The following is a 21,894-nucleotide window of genomic DNA, read 5'->3' as shown; positions in this document are numbered from 1 at the left end:
CAGCCAGACGACCAAGTTGTTATGTGTTCGAGTCCTGTAATTAGAAAACTAGAATGACTGCGAGACACTTCACAGGCTGATCTGTCTCCAACTTCACAGACGGCGCGATTGTATGCGATTGTATGCGATGCATCCGATGAAGTGAGCTGTAGCTCACGAAAGCTCATGCTCAAATAAATTGGTTAGTCTCTAAGGTGCCACAAGTCCTCCTTTTCTTTTTACACATCTGGTGTCTCTCTCTGTGGCCAGGCCAGATCTCTTTGTAGCCGGGCCAGATCTGGTACCTGCTAATAGCAGTCTCGCGACCTGCTGTGTACACGGTGTAAATGACAACATCCAAATCCGCCTCTAGTCAGCAACTCCCGGCTCTCCCGCACACTTCTGCCACCTTGTGATCCAGGGAGCAGCCAGAATCCACATGCTGGCTATGCTACTCGCACTTCTTTTCCCTCTGTGGCCAGGGGACCCGTGTGGTCAGTTCCAAACCTCTCTGCTACGTGTTTTTAGAAATGCCGCATGAATCGATGCTCCAAGGTCAGGAAGTAGCCACTTGCCCCATGCCCCCCACAGGCCTCATTGAGTAAAATACAGATTTTCCAAACCACCAATCCAAATCTTGCTTGCCACCCGTCCTCATTTCCCACCCTCTTTGCAGGCATAACTCCTCTTGCGGTCAGTGTTCCCTGCCCCCTCACTGCAGAGTCATCTGGCTCCTCTCCACCTGATACAACAAACATTTTGGTTAGATAGCCTGCTGACTATTCTGCGGTGTTCCCAGGAAACCTCCCCATAAAATAAAAACATGTTCTATTGTAACGGAGAACGGGTAGCAAGCAACCTCGGTTATCAAATCTTTGTTGCACAGGTGTACAAAGGTTCAGACTAGAAAGATCAGTGGCCTGGTTTTCTCCTGGGCAGTGGCCTTGCTACACTCCCGCAAACTACCCAGGCAAGCATGAAGCAGCTTCATAGAACCCATCTCATTCCGCCCCCTTTTTTGGCACATGCAGCCTGTAAGCCTTCCAGGCTCCACATCTATGCAAGCCAAGAAGGAACATGTTCTTAAATACCATTCCCAGCTTGGGTCCCCCAAAACCTGTGTGGAAGCCAAGCACGACCTTGGTAAAAACTGACCAGCTGAAACCAATTGACCCACACCTCAACGATTTAGTTTGATCTCTAGCTCTTCAAAAAAAAAACAAAAAAAACCAACACACACCTAGAACCATTTTGAAAAATTGCTTTTTTTTCCAGGGCTTATATCTCCACAACCCCTGGATCAAATGACCCCAAGTTTGGGTCACTGATCCTGTCCTGCAGCCTCTTGAGGCAAACCAAATCTCAAAGGAATCAGAGTGAGCACATTGATTTTAGAGGATTTAGAAAGGTTGTGATGCAACCTTAACTCTGGTGACACTGCTGCATCACTACAACAAATCGTGTCGCTTCTGAGCCAGGCTGACGACTTCAGGCAGGCTCTCGTAGGCATTATGGCAGAAATGAGCCTTGAGAAGGGATCTGGGGAAGGATCTGGCTCCCTGGATTGGGCAGAGGGAGGGCATTTCAGGTGCAAGGGGCTAGCAGTGTAGAGTCACCTAAGAGAGCCCATTGCCGACCAGTGGTGGGGTGCCCCTGGGGGGCCTGTCAGGGGAAGTATGGGCCTGACCATATATGCCCAGACCTAACATGGCTCTGTGAAGCGGTGAGAAGGGGAAGGTCTGGTCTTCCTCTCCCTCCCAGGGGGATATAACCCTGTCACCTGGGACAGCACATTCCCACCAGCAGAGAAACCCAGTGGATTCTGGCCAGTCCCAGTGCCCCAGACAGGGCTGAGCTGACCCCTTCTGCAACCCTGTTCAGATGGAGCTTCTGTCCCCAATGCCTTCTGCTCTGCATCCCCAGAAACCTCCCAGAGAGACAAGCACAGTTGGGCCTGGGCTGGGGCAGGACATGTGCGGCTGGGTGACACGTGGAAAAAAATACAAGCTCTGGCAGCCGTGGAGGCTGCAGGACTAAAGTAAAACCGGGAAAAGCATTTGCCAGGCCAAATCCAGCTGTCGTGCTGAAGGTCCCATGACCAGCACAGAACCAGAGAAATGTGGGGCAGGAAGGGACCTTGAGAGGCTGCCAAGTCCAGCTCTATGCGCGGAGGCAGGACCAAGCAACCCTAGATCATCTCTGACAGGGGTTTTTCCAACCTCTTTATAACCTCTTTGATCACCATCCTCTTTATAACAGCCCTTAACGTATTTGGAGACTTATCAGGTCCCCCTCAGTCTCCTTTCCTCAAGCCTAAACATGCCCAGCTTTTAACCTTTCTTCATAGGTCAGGTTTTCTAAACCTTTTATTGCTTTCTTCTGAACACATCAATTTGTCCACATCTTTCCTAAAGTGCAGTGCCCAGAAATGGATGCAGTACTTCAGCGGGGGCCTCCCCAGTGCCGAGCAGAGCAGGACAATTACTTCCCATGTCTTATACACCCCGGAATGATATTAGCCTTTTTCAACTGCATCCCATTGTTGACTCATTCCACTTCTCATTGACAAGAGCCCCCAGATCCTTTTCAGCAGCGCTACCACCTAGCCAGTTATTCCTCATTTCGTAGTTGTGCATTTGATTTTACCCTCCTAAGTGAAGTACTTTGCACTTGTCTTTATTGAATTCCATCTTGAATTCAGACCAATTCTCCAAATTGTCACAGTCTTTTTGAATTCTAATCTTGTCCTCCAACGTGCTTGCAAACCTCCCAACTTGATGTTATCTGCAAACTTTATATGCATACTCTCCTCTCCATTAGCCACGTCATTAATGAAAATATTGATTAGTACTAAAGCCAGGATTAATTCCCGTGGGACCCCACTAGATATGCCCTCCCAGTTGGACGGTGGATTATTGATAAGTACTCTCTGAGTACACTCTTTCAACCTGTTGTGCACCCACGTTATAGTAATTTCATCTAGACCATATTTCTCTCATCTGCTTATGAGAATATCATGAGGGACTTTGTCAAAAGCTTACAAAGATATATCACTTCTACTGCTTCCCCTCTATCCACTAGACCACTAAACCCGTCAAAGAAGGAAATTGGTTGGTTTGGCATGATTTGTTCTTAACAAATCCATGCTGGCTATTCCTTATAATCCTACTTTCCTCTGGTGCTGACAAAATAATCATTTAATAATTTGTATCTTTCTTAGGATCAAAGTTCAGCTGACTGGTCTGTAATTTCTCAGGTCCTCTTTGTTCCTCTTTTTAAAGAGAGGCACTAGGTTTGCCCTACTGCTGGCCACTGAAACCTTACTTGTCTTCCAGGAGCTCTCAAAGAGAGTTGCTAGCAGTTCCAAGCTTGCTTCAGCTAGTTCCGGAAGTACCCTAGGATGAATTTCATCAGGCCCTGCTGACTTGAATATTTTATCTAAATATTCTTTAACCTGTCCCTTCCCTATGTCAGCTTGCATTCCTTCCCTCTTGTTAATATTAACTGAGTTCAGTATCTGGTCACCATTAAGATTTTTAGTGAAGACTGAGGCAAAACAGGCATTACACAGCTGAGCTTTCTTGATGTCATCAGCTATTAGCTCTCCTGCCCCGCTAAGTAGGTCTTTCTCTTGTGCCAACTGTATTTAATGAACCTCTTCTTATTGCTGTTTACACCTGTGAACAGGTTCACAGTCCAGCACCTCATGGGTGGAGACCCTGGCAGCTATCTTGCCTAGTGGTTACAGAAGGAGGGGTAGGGGAACCCCGGGCCCTCCCACTTAGAGTTGCCAACCCCCCAGGGTTGGCCTGGAGTCTCCCAGAATCGGCACTGATCTCCCGGTGACTACGGAAAGCAATCCAGGAGATTGTAATAGGATATTTTAAGAAAATGACATTATGTCATGTTGGGAAAAAAAAATCTCCTGGATTTGGCCCGCAAGGACTGCCACTCACCGACATTCATTCTCCCAGTCTGGATCCAGCTACATTCTCCTCCAGAGCTCTCAGAGCAAGTCCTTCTCCCTGCCCGGTCTGCTCCCACCTGAGGTGTCTGGCTTCCTTTTAAACCCCACCTCCAACTGGAGCATGCTCAGCATGGGCAGTGGGGCTGGGCCCTGCTTTTTATCCCCTTGCTGACCAGTGAGGGGTTTGTACACCCCATCACAATGCCCCTTGCCAGGTGTAACTCGTTTGACTGATATTTTGTACTCCTCCTTAGCAATTTGTGGAGTTCCTCCAGAGGCTCCCTGGAGAAAGCCAGAGCCACAGTCGAAACGTCACCATGCAGAAGAGTACCAGACACATGATGGTTCCTGCCCTGGGGACTTGTTGAAGTCAATTTACCTGCCCCTTGGCTCTGATCTGCTCAGGCAGAGCCTGGGTCTGGGATGATGCACAGGCAGACTCAGGGGATCCAAAGGGGAGTATTGTCCACATCTCTAGTACTGGCTTTCTGGGGCGTTTCCAAGTTTCAAGTCAAGGTGGCAGATGCCAGCAGCTGCAGCTGTTTAAAAGGGCTGGGCCCCAGTTATCCTGAGATACCCCATCCTCAAATAGTCCCACTGCATGTAGAACTGAGCTGTTCCAGCAGCCACTCCCCTGGGGTATTGGTGCGGCGGGCTGGGTCCCCCAAGTGGGCCTGTGACGAGCTGGGGAATCCGTCAGTACAATTCTGGCTGACGGTGTGCAGGTGTTCTTAGGAAAATGCCTTTCCACCTCTGTGTACCCACCATGGGCTGGCAGGGCCGGTAGCACATACACACCACACTAGGGACAACGGAGGGTAGGTGACCTTAATGACTGTATTCTGACCAGTCAATAGGTACGCTAAGGAGGTTGGCTGGAGCTGGGAGAAGCCATTTCCTTCAGCTTGTCTGTAGGGGGCTGGGGTGGGGAGAGTGGAAAATGACTAGCAGCAGCAGAAGGGCTGTGTAAAGGGCTGTGTAAAAGGCAAAATCACCTCCCTGCTCCCGTTTCTGCACCCAAGGACGGCGTTACCCTTCGGGCGCAGGATCCCTCTGGGAGCCATGTTGTGTGCCCCTCGATCCTTTCAGGGGCACTGCTTCCCCAGATGCAGTCCCCAGGCCTAGGAGTGCCCTGCCTTCCTCCTTCCTGGATGTATGAACTTCTGTCTTCAGTGATAGGAATGCAGGGAAGAAGGTGGCTAGATGAAGGGGTGGAGGCCGTCTGTGCGGGACTGGAGGATGAACTGGGGCACCATGAGCCCTAGGGCCACAGAGAAGTCAACACGACCCCAAGAGATCAGAGACATGGGCAAGAAACAGCAGCTGGTGAGTAGCGTGAAGTCGGGGAGCTGGAATGGCTCATGGGCATGAGGGGGAGGGAGCAGCTCACTGGACAGGAGTTTGCCTTGTCATGTGGTAGTAGGGAAAGGCAATGGGATGTGAGGGGCAGAGCAGGGCGGTTCCAGTCCCTCAGCCCCGCGGGGCCACCTGGCCCAGGTGTTTGTGTTCAGTTTCGGGTGTCTTGATATCAGAAAGGGCCTGGTGACCCGGGGATCAGCGAACGCACAGGGACAGAAGGGGCAGGGCAGGAGGGGAAACACCCCTTGACACAGCGAGGCTGTGCCCAGCACTGGACCGGGTCCTGGCAATGCAGACAGGTGGCAAGGGAGTGCCATGCTGTGAACACAGACAGCCTCTGGCCCTGGGAGAGAGGCAGTCCCATGGTGGGGATCCCTGGAGCTGGGTGGGGTATCGGAGCAGACTGGAGAATGGGCAGGAGGCTCTGGGGGCTGAGGGGCCCGAGGGAGGAGAGGAGCGATCGCACCCTCCAGAATGTCAGCAAGGGGAGGTGCTGAGCCAGGGCCAGGAGCTGGGAACCAGCGGCATGGAGCCGTGGTCTGGGCAAGGGGGCACTTGCCGGAGACTTCCAGAGACCATTAGGGAAGAGACAGGAGCCGCACAGACTGCGTGGGGCCTCGGAGCCGGTGACGCAGCTTCCCCCTCAGGACATTGTCCCTGGGAGCAGGGGGACGCTGGGGCGGCCGAGCTCAGCCCAGCGATAAGTTTGATTTTTTTGCTGTTTCGAGAGAAAATAAGGGGAACGGAGCCAAGGCCTCCTCGGAGCCTAAAACAGCAACTGCCACTTCCTCGGGTTTATGGTGTTTGCTCTGCCAGGGCCAGCAGCAGCCTGTTGCTTCCTGCTCTGCAGCTGCATCCCCGGCTCTAGGCTCTGGATTCTGGTTTTACAGCCACTCCTGGGTCCCTCCAAGGGCAGCCTGTCGTCCATCTGCTTCCATTGCCCAACACTTCCTGTGGGTTTGTTGCTGCGGCATGTCTCTGCAGTGTCTCATCCTGCCCGGACACCGCCCGGCCTCCTTCCCTGGCAGCGTCGCCTGCACGCCCCCCCGGGCCACGCCCGCTGACAAGAGACGGGCCCTGCGTGCCACGTTGCATCGCTTTGGATAAAGGGAAACCCCCCACTGCACCCACATGCCAATATCTCCCCCGATCTGGCCCAGGGCCCATCTCTAACTCAGCTTCCCCATCCTAGCCTCTCAGAGACACCAGCAGCCTTGTAAAAATATCCCAACGCCAATGTTCATCGCCTTCACCAGTACAAATTTCTGCCTAATTTCTGATTTGAATTTGTCTGGCTCCAGGTTTCAGTCGTTGGTTCTCGTTCTGCCTGTCCCTGCTAGGTTAATGAGCCCTTAGTACCCTGCCAAGGTCACTTGAAATCTTCTTTTCGATACACTGAACAGATCGAGCTCTTTAACACTCTCACTATCAGCCATTTTTCCCAGACCTGGAATCAGTTTTGTGGCTCTTCTTTGTACCCTCTCAAATTTTTCAACATTCTTTTTAAAATGTGTCCCCCAGCCCTGGACGCAGGACCCAGGATTGGTCTAACCGAGGCCCTATATAGGGGCAGAATCACCTCCCCACTCCTCCTTGCTACTCCGCTGTTTATGCATCCAGGCGCTGCATTAGCTCTTTGGGCTGCAGCACCGTGTGGGAGCCCTTGTTGAGCTCTTGTGCGTTCTGACCCTGCGTCCTTTTCAGAGTCCGGCTGTCTAGGGCACAGTGCTCCGGTCCGGAAGGAAGGCCAGCATTTCTTGTTCAGCTTCCAGAGTCCATCAGGGCCAGGCAAAGCGCCGGGGCTCGGTCGCTTTATTCCCTAACCAATCCCACGTGGCAGGTGCTCGGATACCACAGTGAGCGGCACCAGCAGAGAACCCCAGCGAAATAGGCCCCTGAAGTATTTCTAGCAAGGACCCAGGCTTTCAGGAGTCCCTGAGAAAGGAGGCAGTTGTGCCCCAGACGAGGCTGCCAGTCCGTCTCAAAGCGAGCGGCATCCGAGCCCAACGTGCACCATCCATGAGCCCCGGCTGCTCATCAGTCATGTCTGGCACCCATGGCGAATGTGGGGCAAGTCAGACATGCCCTGTGCATTGCAGAGCAAACCCCCACAGTGCTTGGGACTGCCGCTCAGGGGGCATGGGGGAGTCTGGCTGATGAGACTGAGTGGGAGCTGGATGGAGCCTCACACCTCCCAGAGGAGATCAGACAGGGCCCGCTCTGCAAGGGGCTAAGAGCTTTGTTTCAGAGGCCTCAGCAGTGCTGCACCCACCTGCCAGGAGCCCTTCCACACTGACTGCAGAGGTCCTGGTGGCACAGCGTCCCTGGGCAATTATCAGTACAGAAAACCACAGCGAGGCCCTGGCCACAGCATCCAGGGAGGGCAGGCCAGTGAGCTGCGGCAGGATCCTTGTGCCTCCTTTAGCTGCTTTGTGTTGACACTCTGGAAATGGCAGCATCCTACCAAAGCTACGCACTGCCTGGGGGCCTCTTGATCCCCCAGTCTGTGTCCCTCCCGCTGCAGCATGGGGAGGCTGGGAAGGGATTAATCCGAGCCCCTTTTACGGCAAGGAGGCTGTTGGGTACCTGGGGGTCCTTGCTGCCCCAACAATGAATCCTGCTGGCAAGTGTTTGTCACCTTGCTCTGGGACCTGATCGCTCTGGTAGCTGGTGTCTTGGGCGTGCTCCAACCCCGACAGCTCTGAGAGGTGCCCATTGAGGAACAAGTTAAATCCTGGCACTGGTCTGGCTGATACAACGGTCAGTCGTGCAGCAGAAATGGCAGATGAGTTCCCTGGCTACTTCTGTGTTAGGAAAGAAGCCGGATCTTCTGCTCATCTCTGACAGTGACAAGGAAACACGTTCTAGTCCATCAGTAGCTGGGAGAGTGTCACACAGCTGCTAAACATTTCTAAGTCTGTGGACCCAGATAATTTACAACTTGTCCACACTTCCAGAAGGACTGAAAATTGCGGAGGGTTCAGAGAAGAGCCAGGAGAATGATTAAAGAATTGGAAAACACACCTGACAGTGAGAGACTCCCGGAGCTCCATCTGTTCAGCTTAAAGAGAAGGTAAAGGGGTGACTTGATCACAGTCTGTAGGTACCTATGTGAGGAACAGAAAGTTGTGAATAGAAGGGTCTTCAATCTAGCAGACAAAGTTATCACACGATCTAGTGGGTAGAAGATGAAACTAGATCAATTCAGACTGGAAATAAAGGACAAATTTTAAGTTAGGGCAATTAAGCATTAGAACAATTTCCCAAGCGCCGTAGTGGATTCTCTGTCCCTGCCAATGTTTAAATCAGAACTGGACGTTAGTCTAAAAGATCTGGTCATCAAGCAGGAATTAAGCCAGGGATGCCTTATGGCCCGTGCTGTGCAGGGGGTCAGGCTGGTCCTAGGGCCCGTGCTGTGCAGGGGGTCAGACCGGTCCTAGGGCCCACGCTGTACAGAGGGTCAGACTGGTCTTATGGCCCATGCTGTACAGGGGGTCAGACTAGATGATCACAATTGTCCCTCTGGCCTTGATGTGTGACTCACATCCCTCTTATATGTTGTCTCTTTAAGATAAACAGTTCCTGTCTTTGCACCCTAACCCAACCTAGGGAGTCTCTTTAGCTTCTAATCTTTCTCACTGCCCGTCTCTGACCCCTCTGTTTCTGTGGTGTCCTTTCTGAGACGGGGTGAGCAGAGCTGTATACCAGGTGGGTGTTCCAATGATTAAGAGTCATTCGGATATTTTCCATATAATTCTCCATCCCAGCCTGTCACGGAGTCCCTGGGCGATGCTCTGGAACTGCTCCCCATGAAGCCAGTCAGGACTCTGGGGCAGTCGCCTTTCTGTGAGCAGCCTGTCTTCAGGACACACAGCTCACACAGCTTCCACCTTCCTGGGTCTGACCTCGGAGCATTCAGCCTCCTCTGCCCCTCCGTGCGCTTCCCACAGCGAGTCCGCTCAGGCGGGGTCCTGGGGAAGCCAGAGGGTCCTGCACCCCAACTTCGCAGTCAGACGTGACTCTCAGCCAGCCAGTAAAACAGAAGTTTATTAGATGACAGGAACATGGTCTAACACAGAGTTTGTCGGTGCAGAGAACAGGACCCCTCAGCTGGGCCCATTTTGGGGGGCAGTGAGCCAGACAACCACCCCCCCCCCCCGTCTGCCCTTCACTCCATGTCCCAGTCAGCCCCAAACTGAAAACTCCCTCCAGCCCCTCCTCCTCTGGGCTTTCCCCTTTCCTGGGCCAGGAGGTCACCTGATTCCTTTGTTCTCCAACCCTTTAGCTCTCACCTCACAGGGGGGAAGGGCCCAGGCCATCAGTTGCCAGGAAACAGGGTGTCAGCCATTCTCTGTGTCCAGACTCCTGCACACACCTGCCCTCTAGGGCTCTGCAATGATCATACACCCTTACCCCACCACCTAGATACTTAAGAACTGCATAGGGGAAACTGAGGCACCCCCACAATACTCAGAGGAAACATCAAGAACAGTCCCACTCCATCACACAGCCCATCTCCATTTGGTTTGTGTCTTTGGCCCGGGCCCCTGCTGCTCACAGAGCAGAGATTTCACTGAGGTGCCCAAAGTGATACCCTGGAATTTGTCCTGCGTCGAGAGTTAAACCAGCACCGTGAGAGCTGTAGGAGCAGGTCAAGTGACTCTCTTTATCGTACGTTTCTGAGCATTGACACACGGAATTCCCCGGCCACCCTGCTGCCCGTTCGCCTGGCTTGGTTAGGTCCCTCTGAAGTTCCTCATGGTCCTTTCTGTTTTTATTAACCAAAATAAGGTTGTCACCTGGGAATTCTGCCCCATCCCTGTGAGCCCATGTTCCAGGGAATTAATTTATTCCACCAGGCGAGGCCTGGCACAGAACCTGGGGATGCCCCACTGTAAGTCTTTCACCGTGTTCAAACCGGCGATTCACGCCTCGTCTTCGCGTTCTGACTTAGCCAGCACAGCACTTTGCCTCTAACCCCAGCACTACTTAGCTTCCCCGTCGGTGCTTGGAAGCCCAAGGACACTATACTGGCGGGTTCTCCTTTATCCACTGTGCCCTGACATGCTCAGAGGAGTCCTGGAGGCTCCTGAGGCAGGATTTTCCTTCGCAGAAGCTGGGCTAGTTTGTCCCATTCGTGTCACAACCATCTATTGCTTCGGCCAGTCTGCCAGGGGCCGATTAAAGCTCGTTGCTCTGAAATCCCCAGCCTCCTGCCTTGCCTCTTTCTCGAAGTCAGGGAGCCCAGAGGATGCTGGGGAGGTTCCTACCACAGCCCGGCTTCTCCTGGTAGTAAAGCCGAGGACCCGTCTGAGACTGAGGGGTCAGAAGCAGGGGGGCTGGACCAGACAGATCAGTTAACAAGCAGAGTCCCTGGGCCTGGGGGTTCTGAGGAGCCTGCGTGTGAAGCAGGTGAGCTGATGACAACCAGCTCCTGCCCCAAAAGGCTGGACGGTGGGGAAAGCTGCACCTACACTTAAATAAGGCCGTTGGGGTACAAGCTGCTGGCTTTAGGGTAGCCAACTTTCTAATAGCAAGAAAACCAAACACCCCTGCCCCACTCCTTCCCCGAGGTCCTGCCCCTGCCCTGCCCCTTCTCTCAGGCCACGCCCACCACTCACTCCACCCCCCCTCCATCCGTCGCTCACTCTTCCCCACCCTCGCGCACTCACTCGTTTTCACCAGGCTGGGGCAGGGAGCTGGGGTGCGAGAGGGGGTCAGGGCTCTGGGGTGGGGCCAGAAATGAGGGGTTCAGGGTTCAGGAGGGGGCTCCGGGCTGGGGCAGAGGGGTTAAGAGTGTGGCAGGGGGCTCCGGGCTGGGCCAGGGGGTTGGGGTGTGGGAGGGAGTGAGGGATGCGGGCTCCGGGAGGGAGTTTGGATATGGGAGGAGGCTCAGGGCTGGGGGTTGCGGTGCAGGAAGGGGTGTGGGTTGCAGGCTCTGGGAGGGAGTTTGGGTACTGGAGGGGGCTCTGGGCTGGGGCAGGAGGTTGGGGTGCGGGAGGGAGTGAGGGATGCGGGCTCCGGGAGGGAGTTTGGATATGGGAGGAGGCTCAGGGCTGGGGGTTGCGGTGCAGGAAGGGGTGTGGTTTGCAGGCTCTGGGAGGGAGTTTGGGTACTGGAGGGGGCTCCGGGCTGGGCCAGGGGGTTGGGGTGCGGGAGGGGGTTGGGGCATGGGCTCCAGGTGGCGCTTACCTCAGACGGCTCCCAGAAGCGGCCGGCATGTCCCTCCAGTTCCTCGGTGAAGGGGCAGCTACAGGGCTCTGCATGCTGCCACTGACCACAGGCGCTGTCCCGCAGCCCCCACTGGCTGCGGTTCCTGCATTTGCTCACCGGGATGGAGGGCGGCAAACCGAGGCCCAGCACAACTCTCTCCGGCTCGCTGCTCGAGGTTCCTCAGGAGCCGCTCCCGTTGCTGATGCTGCAGGGCCTTGGGTGTGATCCTGCTGTGCCGCCAGCTGGCAGGCGGCTGCATCATAGAATCATAGAATCATAGAATATCAGGGTTGGAAGGGACCCCAGAAGGTCATCTAGTCCAACCCCCTGCTCAAAGCAGGACCAATTCCCAGTTAAATCATCCCAGCCAGGGCTTTGTCAAGCCTGACCTTAAAAACCTCTAAGGAAGGAGATTCTACCACCTCCCTAGGTAACGCATTCCAGTGTTTCACCACCCTCTTAGTGAAAAAGTTTTTCCTAATATCCAATCTAAACCTCCCCCACTGCAACTTGAGACCATTACTCCTCGTTCTGTCATCTGCTACCATTGAGAACAGTCTAGAGCCATCCTCTTTGGAACCCCCTTTCAGGTAGTTGAAAGCAGCTATCAAATCCCCCCTCATTCTTCTCTTCTGCAGGCTAAACAATCCCAGCTCCCTCAGCCTCTCCTCATAACTCATGTGTTCCAGTCCCCTAATCATTTTTGTTGCCCTTCGCTGGACTCTCTCCAATTTATCCACATCCTTCTTGAAGTGTGGGGCCCAAAACTGGACACAGTACTCCAGATGAGGCCTCACCAATGTCGAATCCTGTCCCTTCATCCTATAAAAATCAAAAGGGAGGGTCACCAGTCAAGCCCCAGCCCAGGGTGCTAGAGCCATTATATAACAGAAGCCGCTTCAAGCCGTGGGGTGCAGCAGCTCCCCAGCACCTCTGCCCTGTCTGCTACGAGGTGAATGGGATTTGTTGGGGAAGAGTCAACATGGCGTTTGTAAAGGGAAATGAGGCCTCCCCACTATATTACCATTCAGTGCGCGGGGGGTCAACAAGCTTGTGGGCAAAGGGGGCCAGTGGACAGAGTGTACTTGGACTTTCAGACAGCCTGTGACAAGGTCCCGCGCCAAAGGCTCTTATGCAAAGGAAGCTGCCATGGGATAAGAGGGAAGATTCTCTCCTGGGTTGGTAACTGGTTAAAAGACACGGAACAAAGGGAAGGAATAAATGGTCAGTTTTCAGAATGCAGAGAGGTGTTCCCCAGGGAAACAGTGGTGTCCCCCAGGGATCTGTACTGGGCCCAGTCCTATTCAACATATTCATAAAGGATCTGGGAAAGGGGTAAACAGTGAGGTGGCAAAATTTGCAGATGATACAAAACTACTCAAGATAATGAAGTCCCAGGCAGACTGCGAAGAGCTACAAAAGGATCTCTCAAACCTGGGTGACTGGGCAACACAATGGCAGATGAAATTCAGTGTTGATAAATGTAAAGTAATGCACATCGGAAATCATAATCCCACCTATATGTACAAACACATGGGATCCAAATTAGCTGTTCCCACTCAAGGAAGATCTTGGAGTCATTGTGGATAGTTCTCTGAAATCATCCACTCAATGTGCAGCGACAGTCAAAACAGCGAACAGAATGTTTTGAACCATTAGGAAAGGGATAGATAATAAGACAGTAAATATCATAATGCCACTAGATAAATCCAATGTACGCCCACATCTGGAATACTGTGTGCAGATGTGGTCGCCCCATCTCAAAAAAGATCTATTGGAATTGGAAAAGGTGCAGAGAAGAGCAACAAAATGATGAGGGGTGGGGAACGGCTTCCATATGAGGAGAGATTAAAAAGACCGGGACTTTTCAGCGTGGAAAAGGGACGACTAAGGGGCGATATGATTGAGGTCTATAAAATCATGACTGGGGTGGAGAAAGTGAACAGGGAAGCGTTATTTACTCCTTCTCATAACACAAGAACTGGGGTCATCAAATTAATTTAACAGGCAGCAGGTTTAAAACAAACAGAAGGAAGTATTTCTTCACACAACGCAGAGTCAACTTCTGGAACTCGTTGCCAGAGAATTTTGTGAAGGCAAAACTATAAATGGATTAAAAAAAAAACCAATTAGCTAAGTCCATTGAGGATAGCTCCATCAATGGCTATTAGTCAAGATGGTCATGGATGCAACATCTAAGCCTCTGACTGCCAGAAGCTGGGAGTGGACGACAGGGGATGGATCACATGATGATTGCCCCTGTTCTGTTCATCTGGCAGTGACCACTATCAGCAGACAGGACACTGCGCTAGATGGACCATTGGTCTGACCCAGTATGGCTGTTCTTATGTTTCACATCTGCCATTACTTTGTGTAGCTGCTTTCATTTTCTCTTCTGCTGCCTCAGTTTCCCCTCAGTTCCCAGGGCTGATTGCCAGCCTGCATTCTCTCCATGGGCAGGGCTTCCAGCCCAGCAAGGCCTGACACCTCACTGACCTTTCACTGTGTGCCTCGCTCTGCTCTGGGGCAGCCACAGGAGCAAATCTCCCTCCTGCAGCACCTCTCCAACAGAGTCTCTCTGCCTGTTATGGAGATCACCTGACTCCTTCCCAGCTGGGTCTGAGAACTGAACATTGCTGGCTGGCTCCAGCCCCCCTAGCCTTTAAAGGGGCAGGCAACCCTGTTACAAAGGGTGACCCAAGGAATTACAGACTAGTAAGCCTTGCCTCTGAACTGGGTAAACTGGTCAAAATGCTAATTAAAATAGATTAACAAAACAACTGGAAGACCATGACATGATAGGGTCCGAGCAGCATGGATTTGGCAAAGGAAAATACTTTGTCACTAATCTCTTAGACTTCTGTGTCAATAAAGTACTGGATCCAGGAGAAAAGGTTGACTTTCAAAAGGCCTTTGACTAAGGTCCCCACAAGAGGACACTAAACAAGCCTTCAAAATACACTGTCAACCCAAGCCAGGGAAGTGGGTTTCATCGCAGACAGTGCAATGAAAACCTCTACAAAAGCCAGCACGTCGTCAGGAGGCATAAGGAAAGGGATGAAGAATAATAAGAAAAACATGACCTTGCAATGATGAGTCAATGGTGTAGCCCCATCTGACCGCAACGTGCAGCCAGCCCACCTCCCACAGGACAGCACAGAGCTAGCGGGGTTCAGAGATGGACAAGGAAAATGCTCAAGGGCTTGGAAAAACTCTCCTGTAAAGAGAAATGGAAAAGAGTGGGACTGTTACCTTAGAGACAAGATGAATAGGAGGATCCATGATAAAAGAATATAAGACAATGATCGCTCCAGAGAGCTTCCTTTGTTGTGTGCAGTGCTGTTGTAGCCATGTGGGTCCCAGGCGATCAGAGAGACACAGTGGGGTCCTAATACCTTGTATTGGGCCAGCGGCTGTTGGTGAGAGAGACACACTTAGGAGCTACACAGATCTGAGGAAGAGCTCGGGGTGAGCTCAAATGCTTGTCTCTCTCCCCAACAGAAGTTGGTCCAATATAAGATATCCCCTCCCACACCTTGTCTGCTCTAGAGAAGGGAGGGCAAGAGAATAGAAGCTGCGGGTCTCATAACACAAGAACAAGGAGACATTCAATGAAACTGAAAGGAGGCAAATTCAAAACTGACAAAAGGAAATACTTTTTCACATAATGCATGGTTAAACTGTGGAACTCACTGGTACAGGAAACCATTGAGACCAAAACCAGCACAATTCTAAGAGACTGGATATTTTATGTGGATGAGAAGAATATCCAGAATAATAATTGTTATTTCTAACAAGAATTCCATACGGAACATTAAACCTCGTACTTCAGGGTTTAAAACAACCCCTAACTATTGGGAATTAGGATAAGCCCTAGTGCAGGGACAAATATCCCACATCTCCTACTGAGGGGTTCTTGCACCTCCCTTTGCAGCAGCTGGCAAAGGCCACTGGGAGAGAGAGAGAGGACCTTGAGTCCGACCCAGTCTGGCTACTACCCTCTAGCCCTCTGGCACAGTAGCTGATTCTAAGGAGCAGTTGCAAACTTGTGTTAGCAGATTAACCACTTCATGTGTAATTTCCTGCAGAACTCAGGGCTGTGCCATCTGGGCTGGGGGACTTGTGGCTCTTTGATTTATCAATTTCTTCCGGTATCCCCACTTCCGACACCTCGGTCTCTGGAAACACCGCATCCTTTTTACCAGAAAGGAGCAGGTCCAGAACAGGAATCTCCCCAACAGACACGAAAAGAAATCGTGTCGCCTCTCAGCAATATCCTTATTTTCCATGATTGCTCTCTGTATGCCCTGCTGATTTGGCAGATCAGCTGGTTCGCTCAAAGGCTTCCTGCTTCTCATCTGCTCCAAGAATCTCTTGTTCTTATGTCTCTGGTTCTTTTTTCTACTAATTCACCTTAGCCTCCCAATTCCTTCCTGCTTGTTCCCTGCTGTACACCTGGCTCCTACCTCCTGGCCTCTCTCGGGCTGTTTCCAGGCTCTGAGCGGTTACTGCTTGGCACCAGTAACCCGGGACCTGCCATTAACCAGGCGGCTCATGCGTCCACGCCGTCGTGCATCTCGCACATTTATTACCGCAACCTCCATGCGGAGTTTGAGGGTTTTCATTTCCTCATCTGATAAATCCCCCATTTGATGGAGATTCCCCGTCTGAAGTTCAGGGTCCCGGTCAGTCGCTGGTGCCTTTCCTACCCCAAGGACACTGAAGTTAGCTGCACTGCGGCTCCTGTCGCTTGGCAGAACCCGCCTCTGGCCTGGCCACAGCGGTGTCTCACCAGTGGGGGAGTGACAGGAGGGGACTGAACACTCCCTCCCACTGCGCATTGCCACACCCCCACACCTGCGGCCCCTTTGAGACAACCAGTGGGGGGATGGGCACCCACAAAACCAGGAGTGCAAATGTGCTCCGCTGCTCAAAGGGTGCCAGAGGGGTGAATTCCCTGACACGTGCGTGCGGACCCGCAGGGGCAGGCGAGCTCTCTGCTCTGCAGCAGCTCTGAGGCACTCTGCTCATCAGGGAGACGAGGGCATCCTGGCAGGGAGGCTGTGGCCATGGTTGGTGAAGGGAGAAGGCTCAGACAAGCTCTGAACTCCAACTCATGGGGGCTCATCCCTGATGGAACTCCAGAGAAATCCATTGGGTTTGCACCAGGTATTAATTCGACCCATTGTCTCTGTGGATGGCCGAAGTCATGGTGTGACTGTACTCATGGCCCCGGTTGTTGTTGGTAGCTGTAGTCACATTGGGTCTCGTGGGGGTTGTCGGTGTGTTGTCTGGTGACGGCTGTGTGTTTGCTTTGTTGCTTGGTAGTTTTGGTCCCGGGCTTTCTGCAGGGAATAGTAGCCAGGTTTGTGTGCAACTTCATCTTTTGACTGGGCGCTAGTTTCCTTGCTTTTGCACACGATGGACGCTTGACTGTCTTGGTTAATATCAGGAGACAAAGCCCAATTAGTTAGTGCTTTGCAGGAGCTGAAGGTTCTGGTCACTACAGAAACAAAACACCCCCTGAAATCTCACTGGTGGAGGTTTTCCGGGATGAGAGACAGCTCAACAGAACCGGGGAAGCTTCCACAAAGGCCTCTTTCCCTTGACCCCCGTCACTGCCAGCCCTGGTGGTTTGTCTCTGAGTGACCCTGCACATGGAGACCCAGAGAGGGTCCCTGCTCCATGACCTCTCTGCCAATCCTTGCACCTGCCAGGATTTCCAACTGGAGCCGGTTCTGGAGGGCATGAATCAGCTTTTCACAGCTTGTTAAAAATCTTGATCCTACCTCTTGTTTTCATGCCTTTCACATCAGGAAATGAGTTTTACAACTTTTCCAGTGGGGCACAGCTGGTGGCCAGGGTCATAAAGCTGAACTTTATAAATGTCTCCTGGTGGGACTGAGAGGAGACGTTCAGACAGGAGAGGGAGAGAGAAGGAGCAAAGCACAGAGACGGAGAGAGAGGAGCAGGGGGACTTCATCAGGATTAAGAAGGGTCCAAGCACAAACTGCTGCCATGGCCAGGAAGGGGCAGAAGCTTGCCTGTGCCTGGGGCAGGATCTGCCTGCTGGTCTCTTTCCTCCTCCAGCTCCAGGGGTCCCAGGCGAAATGTTATTTCCAGGCGCAAGGTAAGGCAGCCGCGGAGATTACAGCTGGGATGTGCAGGTGCTGGGAGAGGCCTTCAGCTTTTCCTTGGGGTTGTCAGGGCAGTGGGAGCTCCGGGCTCCCGGGCTGCAAAGCAATAAACAAATTGGGCTGAGCCTTGGGAGTGTGATTACGGGCCAGTGATGACTGAAAAGCAGCCCGTAGCCCACAGCATAGCTCCCCTGGGCTCTGGCTGAGAGCTGGCCTGCTGGGCCATGGCCTAGCTGCTGCCAAGAGCTGGGCCGTGGGCAAGGCACGCGGCCGAGGCAGCGAAGGGAAAGCGGAGGTCACCGTCCCTGCAGGCGGGCAGGAGTGCTGGGGCCGTGCCGAGGGGCACAGCCGCGGGTGGGCAGGAGTGACGCGTGTCTGCATCAGGTCCAGGCCTCACTGCGTCTCACAGCACAGGAGGACGTGGCACAGAGACTTGCCAAGAAGGCAAACAGGTGGAAACGTGTCTGCTCTCTGGCCCCGGCCACAGCTGCGGGGGCTTCTCGGCCTGGTGCCGGAGCCCAGGCATGAGTGTGGGGCGGGAGTTACTGGTTATCTTCAGCGGCACAGGGCTGGGGGAGTGGCTCTGGGGTCGCTCCCCCAGCCCCTTTCTCACATCGGGGGCAGGTGGGGGGACCTGGGGTCACTCCCCCAGCCCCTTTCTCACATCGGGGGCAGGTGGGGGGACCTGGAGTCGCTCCCCCAGCTCCTTTCTCACACTGGGGGCAGGTGGGGGGCCCTGGGGTCACTCTCCCAGCTCCTTTCCCATATTGCGGAGCAGGCTGGGGAACCTGGGGTCACCCCCCCTCTTTCTCACATCGGGGGCAGGCTGGGGGACCTGGAGTCACTCCCCCAGCTCCTTTCCCATATTGCGGAGCAGGCTGGGGGGACCTGGGGTCACCCCCCCTCTTTCTCACGTCGGGGGCAGGTGGGAGGCCCTGGGGTCACGCTCCCAGCTCCTTTCCCATATTGCGGAGCAGGCTGGGGGGACCTGGGGTCACCCCCCCTCTTTCTCACATCGGGGGCAGGTGGGGGTCCCTGGGGTCACTCTCCCAGCTCCTTTCTCACACTGGGGACAGGTGGGGGGCCCTGGGGTCACTCCCCCACCCCCTTTCTCACATCAGGGGCAGGCAATGGGGCCCTGGGGTCACTCCCCCAGCCCCTTTCTCACACTGGGGACAGGTGGGGGGCCCTGGGGTCACTCCCCCAGCTCCTTTCTCACACTGGGGACAGGTGGGGGGCCCTGGGGTCACTCTCCCAGCTCCTTTCCCATATTGCGGAGCAGGCTGGGGGACCTGGGGTCGCTCCCCCACCCCCTTTCTCACATCAGGGGCAGGCAATGGGGCCCTGGGGTCACGCTCTCAGCCTGTCCTTTCCCATGGCAGAGAGAAGGCAGCAGGCCTGGGGGTCCCCAGCCTGTTCTCACATTGCAGAGCAGCTGGGGGGCCCTGGGTCATGCTCTGGGTGGGCAGGGTCATGTGCGCTCATTGGGGCCGGCTTCCTTGCAGCTCCCTGTCACTATGAAGGGAAGCAGTTCACCCTGGGGGAGTCCTGGCTCAGCACCACCTGCCTGCTCTGCACCTGCCTCCATCCCGTCGGCGTGGGCTGCTGTGAGATGTAAGTGGGGACGTGCCGGGGAGGGTGGCTGCTGTGGTTCCATCTATTGTGGTTGCCCCAGGAGCCCTGGTCAGGGATCAGCCCCTGGTGGCGGGGGCCGTGCATGCGGAGCAAGCGCCAGCCTGTCCATGTGACAAGCAAACAGGCCCCACTGCGGTGCAAGCCGGAGCGTCGGCACCCGGCACCCCGCCTGCGCAAGGGGCTGCAGGGCCACGTTGGGACCTGTGTGGGGGCTGGGGCCTACAGGGAACGGAAATGGCATCTCCCTTGTGCTGCCGTAGCTGCACCCCAAGCAGACAGCTGCACCCCACTTGCGCTGGGAGGCAGAGGCGAGGAGGCCGGGGGAGGTAAGACCGGGGCACCGTGGGGCTGGGCTGTGCTCAGGGCTGGGGCAGTTCATGGAGGGGGCCGGGAGAAGTATCACTGACACAGGAAATCCGGAGAGAGGCTGACCTGTGGGGTAGCCGGGAGGCGCAGGAGCGGGGCTAGGCCGTGGCCAGGCCTGGGGGAGGGAAGCGCTTCCCGTTTACCTTACAGGTGAGTCAGTGGAATGCACTAAGGAGCCACTTGGCCCGGCCTGTGATCCCTCCCGATGCCCCGTAGGGTCTGGGCTTTCCAGGCAGCTTCCCCGCTTCCTGCAGGATGGCTGCAGACAAAGCACCCCTCTCCCTTCTCTCCTGTCCAGCACCCAGCACCCCATCGATTTTCCAGACTGGTGCATGGCCCACTACGACTCGCAGACCTGCCAGATTTCGGTGGTGCAGAAAGCCAACCCCAGCCTGCCTTGCGTCAACAGCCTGGAGCACGAGTGGGGCTCGGCCGGCACCCCGGAGCCAACGATCAACAAGGTGCTAGAGACTCGGCTGAGCAGGTAGAGGCGGGGACGCACCGCCTCCACCCCGGCCCAGCGCGAACCGCCACCGCCCTGACGCGTCTCTTGCATGTTCCGTCCCTGCACCACGTCCCGTGGGACGCCGCTGCAGCCGCCTTCCAGGGAAACCACTCGCCGCCCACTACTGGAATCTCTAAGTTAATATTTACAACCTAGCACTGCCTTGCCCCGGCTTTGCCTTTGCCTTCAGCTTCCTGAACCAAACCAGGGCTCCCCCCCGCGCCCCAGTGCAGGCTTCACACACACGAAGGGAGGTCCCGGCAGAGACGGGGGAGGGGGGGGCGCTGGACGAGCCCCTTGCTCCCTTTTTCAAACCCCAGCCAAAACACCTCTGAGGAAGGCCTGGGAAGCAGGGGATGCTTGTCTGAGTGCCCTGGATCTGTGAGCTCAGCCAGTGCAATAGCCTCAATGCTCTGTGGGCACCAAGGAGAGCAAGGAGGAGTCCGCGATGCCTTCCTGGGGGCTGGGCTGGGCAGCCGAGCTGGGCTCCCTCCAGGCACACAGCCCTGCAGGGAGCAGGCAGGCCGATTTCTGGCTGCTGAGGTGGTGGAGAGCTGCTTTTCTAATATCTCCCCGTAGAAAGGATCGAATTCGCACAGCACTGTGGCAGCCTCCGTCTCTCCCTGCATCACCTAGGAACTGCACCCTGGGCCTCCCCCTGCAGCAGGCCAGCAGCCCCAGTGCAGGGCAGTGACACAGGGCCAGCGAGTGCTGTGGAGGCCCGGGCCCTTTGCACGCACACACCCTGCTTGCAAAGTCACTGCACCTCGCCTGCCGGCCCCTTTGCCTTTTGGTGAAATGGGTGAGGCTCTGTCCTGCCGTTGAGGTGTGGGGGCAAAAGCCTCCTCTGGAACCACTGCAGCCCCTGCACCCACAGCTCCCTGGGGAGGAAGACGCCCGCCTGCACCACGTGCCGCCCCCCAGCCCTGGTGCAGGAGAGCTCGGCCCGGAGGCAGCCGTGTGCTGGGGGCACGGGGTGCCCCAGGCCATTCCTAGGAGAGGAGTCTGGCCCCCTTGGGCGAGAGCGGGCAGATGGGAAGTGTGTGAGCCCAGGAGCCCTGCTGAGGCTCAGTGAGCTGAAGTGACCTGAGCGCCGGCTGTGAGCTGGCTGCCCCGGCAGCCTGGCCTGGCCAGCGCCACATCTATGCTGTGCAGAACCTTGTGCAGATGTTTCTGTTCTTGCAATAAAAGTCTGAATTAAATCCCACGAGGTCTCTGGTCAGTGACTGTCTGGGAGGGGACAGCTCCCAATAGCAGGAAAGGGCCCCATATCACACCCCCTGCACGGAGCACACGCTGACCTCCCACAAGGGGCAGGCCGGACCACACGCAGCAGCACTGGGGCCGTTTGCTCAGAGCCAGGATGGGACGTGGCCGGAATGGCCTGTCGGACAGCAAGGAAGCACCCCGCCACCAGGCAGGGGCAGTTACAGGGATCCGTCCCCCCAGCACAGGGCAGGGCTGGGGCAGTTACAGGGATCCCCCCCACACCTCCCCAAGGACTGGGGCAGTTACAGGAATCCACCCCCCAGGGAAGAGCTAGGGCTGCCAGAGGGACCCCTCCCTCAGCACAGGGCAGAGCTGGGGCAGTTACAGGAATCCACCCCCCAGGGAAGAGCTAGGGCTGCCAGAGGGACCCCTCCCTCAGCACAGGGCAGAGCTGGGGCAGTTACAGGAATCCACCCCGCAGGGAAGAGCTAGGGCTGCCAGAGGGACCCCTCCCTCAGCACAGG

The 21,894-nt window shown here is 54.9% G+C and overlaps 2 protein-coding genes across 4 annotated transcripts in view; one reads left to right on the top strand and one right to left on the bottom strand.

The window, feature by feature from the left end:
* The window catches only part of LOC140911056 (uncharacterized), a 28,922-nt gene extending 11,213 nt beyond the window's left edge, over nt 1–17,709 (bottom strand). Inside the window, exons 1-3 of one of the 3 annotated variants that reach the window (XM_073343277.2) lie at nt 15,985–17,709; nt 9,011–11,771; nt 8,330–8,412 (exon numbers count right to left, since the gene is read on the bottom strand). The gene's annotated coding sequence lies outside the window, so the exon portion shown is untranslated. The remainder of the gene's footprint in view (nt 1–8,329; nt 8,413–9,010; nt 11,772–15,984) is intronic. The other 2 variants (XM_078852685.1, XM_078852686.1) reach the window with 2 other exon arrangements.
* Nucleotides 17,537–21,246, top strand: MSMP (microseminoprotein, prostate associated). The gene is made up of 4 exons (XM_073345438.2): nt 17,537–17,648; nt 19,161–19,269; nt 19,955–20,140; nt 20,988–21,246. Exons 1-4 carry the CDS (start codon nt 17,537–17,539, stop codon nt 21,244–21,246), a joined length of 666 nt encoding a protein of 221 aa, XP_073201539.2.
* The last annotated feature ends 648 nt before the right edge of the window (nt 21,247–21,894 follow it).

This window comes from Lepidochelys kempii, chromosome 5 (assembly GCF_965140285.1).
Source record: "Lepidochelys kempii isolate rLepKem1 chromosome 5, rLepKem1.hap1, whole genome shotgun sequence".
NCBI classification, from domain to species: domain Eukaryota; kingdom Metazoa; phylum Chordata; order Testudines; family Cheloniidae; genus Lepidochelys; species Lepidochelys kempii.
This window is presented reverse-complemented; position numbering and strand designations above follow the sequence as displayed.